Source organism: Phocoena sinus, chromosome 16, assembly GCF_008692025.1.
Source record: "Phocoena sinus isolate mPhoSin1 chromosome 16, mPhoSin1.pri, whole genome shotgun sequence".
NCBI lineage: Eukaryota > Metazoa > Chordata > Mammalia > Artiodactyla > Phocoenidae > Phocoena > Phocoena sinus.
This window is the reverse complement of record NC_045778.1, coordinates 25437058-25449361: the sequence shown is the minus strand read 5'-3', so window position 1 is coordinate 25449361 and position 12304 is coordinate 25437058. Positions and strand designations below refer to the sequence as shown.

At 36.0% G+C, this 12304-nt stretch overlaps 1 protein-coding gene across 4 annotated transcripts in view; it reads left to right on the top strand.

The window, feature by feature from the left end:
* PPP3CB (protein phosphatase 3 catalytic subunit beta) overlaps positions 1-9603 on the top strand; it is a 48803-nt gene extending 39200 nt beyond the window's left edge. Inside the window, exons 11-14 of one of the 4 annotated variants that reach the window (XM_032607978.1) lie at positions 833-917; positions 1649-1746; positions 6545-6574; positions 7985-9603. In XM_032607978.1, the coding sequence (XP_032463869.1) occupies positions 833-917; positions 1649-1746; positions 6545-6574; positions 7985-8163 (392 nt within the window). In that variant the 3' untranslated portion in view covers positions 8164-9603. The remainder of the gene's footprint in view (positions 1-832; positions 918-1648; positions 1747-6544; positions 6575-7984) is intronic. The other 3 variants (XM_032607979.1, XM_032607980.1, XM_032607981.1) reach the window with 3 other exon arrangements.
* Positions 9604-12304: the final 2701 nt, after the last annotated feature.

Sequence of the window (12304 nt, the reverse complement as noted above, 5' to 3'; positions counted from 1 at the left end):
CCAAGGGAAGGAAGATAACAACGTTTGAGTCTTTATTCAGGCAAAGATTCAGTTATTTTGATATATTCTCTTCTGTATCAGTGATAGGCAGTGCAGCTAACCCTTTGGAGATGAAGCATTAGTGATTCTTTAGCCATGATTTTGGGGAGTCTTCTCTCATTGCTCACTCTCCTTGTGTCATACTCACCTAGGGATGTAAAAGCTTGTATATATTTGCATGACCTTGGAGGACACCTAGTCCATGAGGTTGAGATGTACATTGTTGAAATGCTGCTATGGTCCCTCGTTCTGGGTCACCTGCCCAGTAGTCGCTTCATATCACTGTTTTCAGACCAAGTTTGAGCAAGGAAGCTTCTTTTGTCATAGTATGATGGGATATTTCCAGCCTGCATGTCAAAGGCTTTTATGATAATCAAACAGAAGTCTAAAGGTTATGACCAGTTCTAGTCTGCTAGTCTGCATGCCATAGGCTCTCATGAGAATTAAACAAAGACTGTAGAATTGTTACCATTTTTTTGTCCTCTGGTTTGTGGTACAGGTTGGACTCTAGTTTCTTTCCCGTTGCTGTTTTACTGGTTAGTCAGTAGTGTGAGAGTGATAAAGTTGGCTGATTACTTTTCAGTTGTATCTGTGTCAGATCCCAGTATTAGACCAGTGCTGAGCTAAACATTGAAAGAGAAGCTTTTGGGCATGAGTTCATCTAGTTTCTTCCATGTGAGCTGGTGGCGAGGGGCTTGGTGTTGGTTCAGATGAGAGTGAAGCAGGCTAATAGAATGGTACAAGTATGGATGCCCTAAACTTGAGTCTTTCTTTCTATTTATTCCATTGAAAGTAGGTTCAGCTGCAGCCCGGAAAGAAATCATAAGAAACAAAATTCGAGCAATTGGCAAGATGGCAAGGGTCTTCTCTGTTCTCAGGTAATGATGTATTTTCCCAATGATTTGTTTTACAGAAATCACTTTTATTATACTTTATTATAAGCGGTGTCCTGTTTGATATCTAAAAGCAATATAGTAGCATTCTTTCTATAAAGAAGTTGTATACTTACATGTTGAAGAGGGGAACACAGGTCCCTTTGAAACTAGTATTTTTGACCCTTGTGATTATTATTGTTCACCCTTGGCATCTTTTGTCCTTCTGTGATGAAAGTATTAGATCTATACCTTAAAATTAGAGCATAATAAGGAGGAGGGGGCACATTTTAGAGTGTTCCTGATGAACTTGCTCATCTATAAAGGAAGTCCCTTTCGCTGGAGTCACAAATTGTCTTCCTGGGGTTAATTCAGGAAGACCAGGTTTAAGGGTGCACATGAATGGGTTAGTCCTTAAAAATTTGTTTGCAAAACTGCTTATATCAGACATGAAATACCATATTTTATCAATATTATGATACCCATTGATGATGAATCTCACCACATATTTAATAAAACTTTTCAGGAAGAACAATATATGTCTCAGTTATACGGCATACCCTCATATCTGAAACATTTAGAACGTGGAAAAATGTATATCTTGGAATTGAGGAAAATATGGTAATAGCAATGAATGTCATAAGTTACATACATGGCCTACATCTGGGCCCCATCTCCTCTTTTAACCTAAGTACTTGTTGGAAGTCTCTGATCTTTGTTATATCTCTCTGCTATAGGGAGGAGAGTGAAAGTGTGCTGACACTCAAGGGCCTGACTCCCACAGGGATGTTGCCTAGTGGAGTGTTAGCTGGAGGACGGCAGACCCTGCAAAGTGGTAATGATGTTATGCAACTTGCTGTGCCTCACATGGACTGGGGCACACCTCACTCTTTTGCTAACAATACACATAATGCATGCAGGGAATTCTTTCTGCTTTTCAGTTCTTGTCTCAGCAGCTGATACAAGCAGAATACTATATGATAGGTAGTGTCTGATTAATAACCTGACCAGGCCAGAAAATGATAAAATGGGTATTCCTTTCAATTGAAAATAATGATCGGTCTCTCAGCTTTTCATGAAATGATATGGGAATAACTCATATCATAATGTCTGAAATATTTATTCGTTTGTCTAATGCACCATTTTCTTTTTAAAGCTTCAGTTTCAGAATGTGAATCAAGGATATCCATATTACTTAAATGGAAATGTAATTCCAAGTTTCTTATTTTTTTATCTTTCTAATTTATGTAATTGTATTAGACTGTGCTTATATTTTCAGATGTTAATTTTAGAATTAACAATCTGCTTGAGCCCCAGAACATTACTTATGCACTTCACTTGCCAAAACATTTGTGCAAGGTTTTGTACCCTGGTAAATGATGCCAAAGTTTGTTTTCTGTGGTGTTTGTCAAATGTTCTATGTATAATTGACTGTCTGTAACACGCTGTTTCCTTCCTCTGCAGATGTAGCTGCTTTCCTAAATCTGTCTGTCTCTCTTTAGGTTAGCTGTATGTCTGTAAAAGTATGTTAAGTTAAATTACTCTATCAGACACTTGTCTGTCTTGATGTAGAAGCAACTTTGTAGCACCTTGTTTTGAGGTTTGCTGCATTGTTGCTGTACTTTGTGCATTCTGAACATGAATGTAACGTTAGATATTAAGTCATTGTTATAAGGGGTGGAATTTAAATCCTGTAAGTCAAAATTGAAAGGGTGTTATTAAGTGTGCCTTTATTTTGCATGAAAATAAAAAGAATTATACGTAAAGCATTCCTGTAATCTGGCTCATTGAATATTTTATATTAAAAAAAAAACTTAAGTTTTTTTGGAGTAAGTATTTGTGTAAATACTGGGTTAACTTTTTGAAAGCCCATTACAGATTAAATAGAAGAAAGTGATGTGAATGTTATAGACTATACCCAATAACTGAAAGTCTAGATTTCTTTCCCTTGTGGTTGGAAAGCAGAAAATGTGATATGTAAAGCCTTAATTTATGTTTTATTGTAGTCACTTTTGACAGCCCTCCAAGGGTCATTGTTGTATTAAAACAGGAAGCAACAGATCTGATGTCTTCTCAGTCATGTTTGGTGTTGTAATTAGTCAAATTTTTAAGGCAAAAAAATAGGAAATTTTAATTTTAAATTTTGAATAAATTTAAATTAGATTGACTTTTCACAATTTCATTTCACTCGGTCTCATAATAAATACTTAAATAAATAAAAAGAATTTTTCTGTAGACAAATAATTTCTACTTGTAGTCTATACATGTTCTATTTATATGTTATTGTGTTGTCTGCTACCACTACTGGTATATGTGAGATATATAAGTATGTTTTGAAATTATAGTTTCAAATTTTCATTTTGAATGAGGTTTCTTTTTTTGATTTAAAAAAAATCTGCTTTGATTTTCTTTATATTTCTTGCCCTTCATTTTTCTTATTATCTTGTAAACATTAGGAAAATGAGCAAAAAATAATTTCATTAAAACAAATTAAGACCTTAAACATTCAATAAAACTAGCAAGAATGTTAATAAAAAAGGATGAATTTTAATAACTTGAAAAATGCCATATCCTTCCTCCTGTTTGTTCAGAAAAGGAAAAGAAAACTGAAAGGGTCTCATACTTAAGTAAATCTAAACTATGGTCATCTCTCAGTTATCCTTGGATATTTTGTTACTTTTATGTTGTATCCACAGCAAACCTTTCTTTCAGATTTCGCAATTAGTGCCTGCTAATTACATGCTTTGTTGAGAGCTCAGCACATCTATTTATTCTTAATTTGCATGCAGCCTGAAGCTCAGTCTTCCAACTTTGATATCACCCCCAACTGCAGGGAAGGATTGAAAGACAGCTTTACTGAAGGGACTGTCTATTCCCGGCGTAGAGTGAGTTACTGGATGGTGCTGAGCTTAAGGGGTCCAATTTGGGAAACTAGGTAGCTCCCTAGCTCTGCCAGCAATGGATCTTGATCGTGTGGTTTACATTTGGTTGAAGTGATTTCTCTATCATAAGACAAACCCATTTTGAAACAAATAACAAAACTCTTACAGAAGTATGATCACCCATGTGATTTTTAAAAATTTATGTAACATTTAAAATTTTAGTAGACATGACCCCTGACGTGAATACCTGAGAGCTAAGTATTGCAAAAAGAAAGTTTTAAAATTCTAAGACCTCCGTCCTATTGTCAGAAAATAGAAATTGTCTCATCAATAACTTTTCAGTTAATTTATGATGTTTCTCAAGTGTTTTTACAAACCGCATAACTCTGTTGGAGTAGGATTTGATAATCATATTTTATGTGCATTTTCTTCTTGGAAGTTTGATTGGGAGCTAGCCGTTATAATGCTACCTTCATGAGGACCTATATGAGAAAATATGTGGCCATCTGTATTATAGTAAGGTCAATTCCTCTTGATCACTTATCCTGTGTAGTATTGAGGAACACAGTCTGAAACAGCATTACACTCAAACTTAGTAAGGCCATGTCAAGATGCCCCATAAAACTGAAAAAAATTGAGGAAAAATAGTGCTTTTCAGATAGAATTTTGCAATTATCAGATCTCTTTCTTTCCAGCTTAATATGTAAGCTTCAAATGATCTTTGAATTCTAAGCATTCAAGCTTAACATGGTATGCAATTTTGAGTGTGATGTACATCTTGTGTCCTGAAAAGCATTTAGGAGCATTTAGAGGCCTTGGGAAAGAGCAGAGAATATAAATTGACCTAGAAAATGCATATAAAATTAAAAGCCCCCAAAAGTGTATTGTCATTTTCATAATTTGAAAAAAATTTTTATAGACTTTAAAACTATTGACATACTAAAATAGATACTAATTCTTACAGTGATAATCAGTTTTTTATTTTTAATTTATTACTATATATAAAATACAAATTATGAAATATCTCATATAAAATCACTTCTGTTACCACAAGCTCTTTAAAACGTAGATTCTGATAGGTATTTTATTTTTCCCTATTTAATTTCTAAATTATAAAGAAAATAGTCCATGTTTTGAAGAATAGGAATTCCAGGGCTGATCCAGTAGAGGTGGGTCATTTATCCCAGTTTTCTGTCTGGACAAATTCCAAGAGTATTTTCCAAGTGTACAGGGCTAGATTTTTTAAATGGTGATTTAAATAAGTACAGTGGGTATACAATAAGTATATCTGCTTTAATTTGTAATATGATTTAACAGTGGAGAAAAATTAATTCTTCCTTTATTCAGTGTTTATGCTCCATTTTTGGGGGTCCCCACTTTACTATCTGATTGAGATTACAAACATCTAATTTAGCCTTCTTTAATTCCTTAGATTCATCAGTGTCCTTTCACATTAATAACTGCTTTGGATAAATTTTATTATTTCTAAATCATGTGTACTGCTAAAAGTTCATTTTAGGAATAATTATTCTAATTGGCCTTATCATTGAAGAAGCAAAGTAGAAGGGATGGAACATTATCAATATTATGAGTTTGTGCACTTTGGGTAAAGTAAGAATTGAGACTTGGCAGTATTATCAGGCAATAATGTCCTCTGCAATCTTTGGTCCTGGTCCTCAGTGTGAGTGCTTTATACAGTTTGAACCCAGAAATGAACCAAAAGAATCTTTGACTACAAAAATATGTATGACTAAATATGTTGAAATTCTCTAAATGGGCCAGAGACAAGCTATACCAAGAATGTATTTCTCATTTATATGACCTATATGTATGTCCATATCATGAAATGAACAGGATTTATTGCCTGTAAGACCTCAGTTCTATCTCTTGATTCCTCTCTAGTTGGTAGATGGGCTTGAAAACATGCTCAGTAGCCTTCTTATCGTCACTTGAGGCTGTTAGTACCTGAGGTAGATTTGAGTTCGTGATACACTGAACATAAATGGATTTTTATATATGTTACATGTTGATATCTTTAGATATTTGGAACACCAGTTATAATAGAAAGGACATTTCTAGTAGATAAGAGGAGTCCTTTTAGATTACCCACAGAGGACAGCACTATGGAACTGTTCTAATTAGAGTAATTCACCAAGTTTACTGACCATAAATTTCATTGTAGCGATACCAACTTTTGCAGCTTATGCTTTGCCCTATGAATTAGAAGGGACAGGAAAAGCTTTGCTGATCCCTTCTAGTTTATATCTTAGGGAACCAACTGGTGATAAGTATTATTTCAGTTAGACATGAAAGAAAAGAATCTCATTCTGTTTGCTCTGCTGCAATTCTACCATCATAATTTCACTCTAGAGAATTTCCTTGTGATTGTGATGGATGTGACATAATAAACATGTTGGAAAATTCTAAGGTCATCAAAATACTGAATTCAAGATGGGTAATTAATACTAGTGTGCATTTGCATGGATGCTGAGGTGTCTGTGTTTACAATAGGTCTATGTGTTCTGTGCTCTGAGCGATGGTGTCTTAGTGCTGTGTGTAAACTGTGCTGTGTCAGGAATTGGGGGATTGGATGGGGCTCTCTAATACGGGTACTATATATGTTAAATTGTAAATGATAATGTAGTATGGGGTACTGTTATATTTTAAGTAATCATTGCCTTTTCTGCTGTACGATATGACCCTTCTCATCTCTCTCATTCATTTTGCATGCCTCTGCTCACTTCTGTACAGCCACAGTTGAGGCTATTGAGGCTGAAAAAGGTACGATCAGAGTCCTTGCACTGGGCAGAGATCTGTGGTGTGTGGGTGGGCATCAGAGAATGTCCTGTGGGTGTGTCTTACTTCTAGCTTGCACAGTCCAAGATGAATCAGACTCACTGACTCATCAAGTTTAACAGTCATATCTTTTTCTTCTTCTTCTTTTTAAATCACAAGGACTGAGTTCCATAGTGACAATTTGGTTTTTTCCCTTTTCTAGTATAGTAATGCAACCAGCATTTAATGTTCCAGAATTCTTTAGAGTACAGCATGTTATGGTATAATATTATAGCATTTACAGTTGCAAATAAAGATCTGTTCCATATTTTGCATGATTCTGTGCTACTCAGATTTTTTAATTCTGAAGTGAAATCCTCTCTAGATGTAGGTTTGGTATACTCATGATATAAAAATGACATACTCATTTTCAGTAATTCACCTGAGAGTGCAGAGTTGTCACTATGATTTTGTGCTGCAGTCTGGGCTAGTGTTTGCTGATAATATTACATCCGTGTATATCATGTATTGGGTTGGTATTCCACGTTGCTGAAAGCTTTGCTGCCCCAACCCCTTACTTGGTTCACATGCACAGACTCTGAGTCCCAGGGATTGCATATTAAAGCAACCAAATTATAACCAATAGTATGGAAATTTTTTTAATGTACATTTTAATAATAGAGGATACATCACTCCAGATGAAGTGAATGAGAAACCATAACAATTGGAGGAGGATTGCCGTTTATTTTGATTTGGGTTTCCAAAGAACAGGCAGTGAATGGCCAGTGAATTAAGGAAAACATATCCTAAAATATGGAACTATAAATACATTTTACAATCTGCCAAACACAGATCTAACTCCTGGAGGCATTTCCTACCTTTTTCATTTCATATTGGTGGTAATGGGGCGATAATACCTTGACCTCCAAGGTAGTTCTGATCTGCTAAATTTTAACTTTCTTTTCTTCTCCCACGCTCTTGGTACAGATTTGTATGTTGAGGATTAACCTTGTTTAGCCTCCTCACTTGCCCCTACTCTTGTTGCTGCCTTACTGTGATAGTCACTGGTGATCTTAGGGCCTGAGGTAGGAGATAATTGATGTAGTAGAAGTCAGGTTGAGACCCTGAGACCATTGCCTGGAGGTCTTGGGGGCAGGGGAGGATTATTTTTGTGTGTGTGTTTTTTTTAAGGCTATGTAACACTTGTCGTCTATGAAGCTGTCATGTTTATATTTAAGTTTAAACATTTCACATTTTTAAGGGGAAATCTAGAATGGGGATAGGCTTCAGTTAAAGTAAGATTTAAATGTTGCTATGTACAACTAATTTCTTTCTTCTTAAAAATCATTAATTATGTTTTTGAAATCTCAGAAATGTTTTTCAATTACTGACTTATCAAATTTGCATTTTGTTAAGCAATACGAGGATTCTCTCCACCACATAGAATCTGCAGTTTTGAAGAGGCAAAGGGTTTGGATAGGATCAATGAGAGAATGCCACCCCGGAAAGATGCTGTACAGCAAGATGGTTTCAATTCTCTGAACACCGCACATGCCACTGAGAACCACGGGACTGGCAACCATGGTGCCCAGTGACCCACGGCTTCCCAGGGACTCTCACAGCTCGGGCCCCAAATGGACAGATCACCCGAGGAGCTGGAGGGGTCGGTCAAGCTGACTGTAAATGTCACAGTCCCTCTGGAGAAACCATTGTGCATTTGAGACCCCAGCCCCCTTCCTGGATGGAGGCTTGAGGGCCCTGGGACATGTTGTGCTATCTGATAAGATTGGGTCATCGCTGCCAAGGTGGAGAGCAGTGAGCAAGGGGCTTGGGGCAATTTCCAGTGGAGGGCAACTACACCTCCATTTATGCTTGTGGTTCACACATTTAAGTTTACAAATGAGATTTCTTTCTCCCCTCAGTAGAATTAGATTTTGTTTTTCAACCATAACTTCAAATACAATCCTAAGAGATAATGTGGACTTTTTTTTTCCCCCATGAAATGTCTTTAAAGGATGAGTTAGCATGGTCTTAAAATACATTTCCGAGGTTACTAAGCTGTGTTTTGAATTATGGGCAAAATGCTGAGAAACCCAGTTGGCATTTATACAAAATGCTGACTTCAGGTCTGTAGTTCCTAAATGTGGCTAATTCTGTAATATAGTCTTGGTATTTTTCAATTATGAATGCATAACCTATTTCTAGGCAGACTCTCTTACTTGTACACAAATCCAAAAACTAATTTAGAATCTTTCTTGCCCAGATCTTTTGAGATTTACACCCCAGAGATTTAAGAAGAAAATCTCTAAATTTCAGAATTATGAAGAATTATAGAATTACTCATTTAAGGTACTTTAAAAGAAGTTTGTACATTGTCAAAGTAAATTTTAATTCAAATCGTGTCTGTAAAACTTGACGTATTTTGTGTATGCATGTTTTCATTTTGCAAATATTTAATATATAGACCTATGATGTACAGGTACGACATGTATAGGTTACCTAGATGTTATGAGAAATTTTAGTTTACTGTGAGTACTCAAGTTGCTTAAATAGCCACCAGGGTGATTTACTGCTGGCTTTCTATCATTTTATGTTTTGATGCAAAGGAAATTTTAAAATGTTCTGGAAGTGTTTTTGATTAAGCAGTGCAGCATAGAAGCAACAGTTCTGTTCAGTCATTCAGATGTTAGTGGAAGCATAAAAGTCAAGACTGCATGTTGAACATTTTCTTTTGATAGTTACAGAACTGCTTGGTTAGACTAAATGGAACCATGTGCTAATTTTTCACAATTACTGACCTGTATTGATTGCCACAGTAGTTTGGTATTTCCCTTTACTTTGGTGGCCTGCTTCCCTCATGCCCTGGAATACAACTCAGAGCTCCAGGCAGCGGAACCATCTATTGTTTGTTTGCCAGAAAGTGCACCCTGTATGGTCTCCTTTCTAAGTTGGAAATATTATGCATGTGCAGGACTATTTGAGTATTTTATAAACAGTAGCACACAATAAATTCCATGCATGGGCCGCTGCTCCTATCTCTGTGTTGGGTTTTATTTGGAAGATGTAGTCTGATTTGACCTCATGCAAATCAGAAAATCCTGTTAGTAGAATTGGGATATTCAGAGAAAATTATCTAATGGGTAGTTCATGGTAATATGATGAATTAAATTCTTGTCTTCATAAATTTTTCTTTTTTTTCTTTTTTTTTTTTACTTTGCTTATACTTGTTTTACATGAGCATTAGTAACTGAGCACTCTGGGTGCCTATTATAGGCCTAAATCTGTTATTTAAAATCAGTGTTTCACTTAACTTTTAATTGAAAGAAAATGTTATTGTCTAGAATTTTGTTACAGTAGTATTTGGAATTTACTAAGTGTTTTAACAATAAGAAAAGAATACTGCACTTTCGTTCTTTGTCACAATCAAAATAAGTATAGAATTTTGCAAATTGAGCGAAATTTGCATATTGTTCAACATTTTATAATAATATAATTGTATAGCAACTTTAATTACATTTTTCAACAATAATTATAATGATACACATTATAAAGCATTAATTTAGGGACTTCCCTGGTGGTCCAGTGGTTAAGACTTCGCCTTCCAATGCATAGGGTGTGGGTTCGATCCCTGGTCAGGGAGTTAAGATCCCACATGCTTCGCGGCCCAAAAAATAACCAAAACATAAAACAGAAGCAGTACTGTAACAAATTCAATAAAGACTTTAAAAAAAAGCATTAATTTAAATTGAAGTATATATACATGCCTAATTCAAGGTAGCAAACAGATCATTACAGCTTCTGCTTGCTGTAATATTAACTTGCATCCCAGTCCATGAGCTGCCTTTACAGTTATTATGTACTGTATACCTTAAATATTCTCTTGATGTTATTGGTCTATGAAAACTATGCATCTCTAAATTAAAAGCTTAACTAATATATCAGGTAGCAGGAACTTCTTTAGTTCCTTAGGTCCATTACTAGGGTTATATAGTGTTTATGGGAATCATGGGTAAACATAAAATATCATTAGCAAATCAGAAGAATTAGGGTTAATGGCAAAAATTAAGAAGAAAATAAGAGGAAGGAATGGAACTCAAAAAAAGTGGTATACATGAAGAGTGGTAAAAATCACCCAGTGCCTCATAGATCCCTTCCTACTTTTTTTTTTTTTAATTTATTTTATTTATTTTTTGGCTGAGTTGGGTCTTTGTTGCTGTGCACGGGCTTTCTCTAGTTGCAGAGAGTGGGGGCTTCTCGTTGCGGTGCGTGGGCTTCTCATTGCGGTGGCTTCTCTTCTTGCGGAGCATGGGCTCTAGGCTCGCGGGCTCTAGAGCACAGGCTCAGTAGTTGTGGCTCACAGGCTTAGTTGCTCCGCAGCATGTGGGATCTTCCCAGACCAGGGCTTGAACCTGTGTCCCCTGCATTGGCAGGAGGATTCTTCACCACTGCACCACCAGGGAAGCCCCCTTTGTACTTGTTGAATAGGAGGCTCTTTCTAGTCTGTCTTCTAACTAGTTTCACAACGAACCATAGAAGTACTTTTAAAGGTTTTTTTTTTAAATGTAACTCATGATGAATGCAAATTGTGAAAAGTTCAGATCTTTCTAAATTGTACATTTAAATGTCTACCGGAACAGTAGTAATGATGGTGAAATGTAAACTATTCAACGTCAATTTTTTTCTATATATCATCTCCCTTTATATTCAAAGATGACACTTCTGAGTTAGAAAAGACAATCTGAGTTCTTTTACCTTTTGCAGTTCAGCCATTAACAAACCTCAAAACCTTTCAATTTTCTGCCAGTTAAATTTGAAATTGGCCTGAAACCTTTGCTTAAAATGAATTACCCCTATTTTATTCAGGATTTTTGCCTGTTGCAACTGATTTTCCGTTGTCCACAGCTATTCTACATAATGTTATGTAATGTTTTTTTGCATCCTTAACACTTTTCTTCCACCTTCCCTGCTTGTAGTTTGTGCTTTCTACAGTTTGGGGTTCCTTTGGAATCCATTCTCTGCGTCTGTTCATGCATAGATTTATTTGCCACGGTCCAGGACCTTATTGCAAGTGGTTCTGTTCCCCAATTTGCTGATGTTCACAGAAGCAGGTAAGTGACATAGCTGGGGCCACATATAAGCAGCGTCAGGTCGTAGAGTCATATAGGACCACTGCACTAACAACTCTGATAGGTTCTGGAGCTTGATAGCTCTAAGTGAAAAGGAGCTAGAAATGTGGAATTAAATTCCCTGGATCAGCATCCATTACAGGAAGGAATGAGATGTTTGAGTTCTTTTCTATTTTCTCTTCCTAGAAATAGTGTGTGTTTTTGGTCTTGCTTACTTTAATATTCCAGAAATTTTTATTCCTCTTTTAAAATAAACAGGTGGAATGCCCCTGATGACATTCACTCAGAAAGTGTCTTGCTCTCCTTTCAGGGAAATTGAATTTTACAAATTAATTCTGGACGTTTCCCCTCCAGTTGATTTCTTTCTGTACCATTAAATGACCATTTGTATTCTCCTTTTCTGGGTATCATATTTGTACTTAAACCTACATTGGTCACTGTTGAGTTGTGTTTGAGCAGTGTTTGTTATGTTAAAAAGGACTTGGGCCTTGGGAGAACTCATCCTGTGTCTAGATTGACATCTAGAACTCTAGGGGTTCCTGTTCCTCTGGGCTAGTGTTTACCTTTTCCAATCAAATACTGACTTCTGAACTAATCCCAAGGGCTTTTT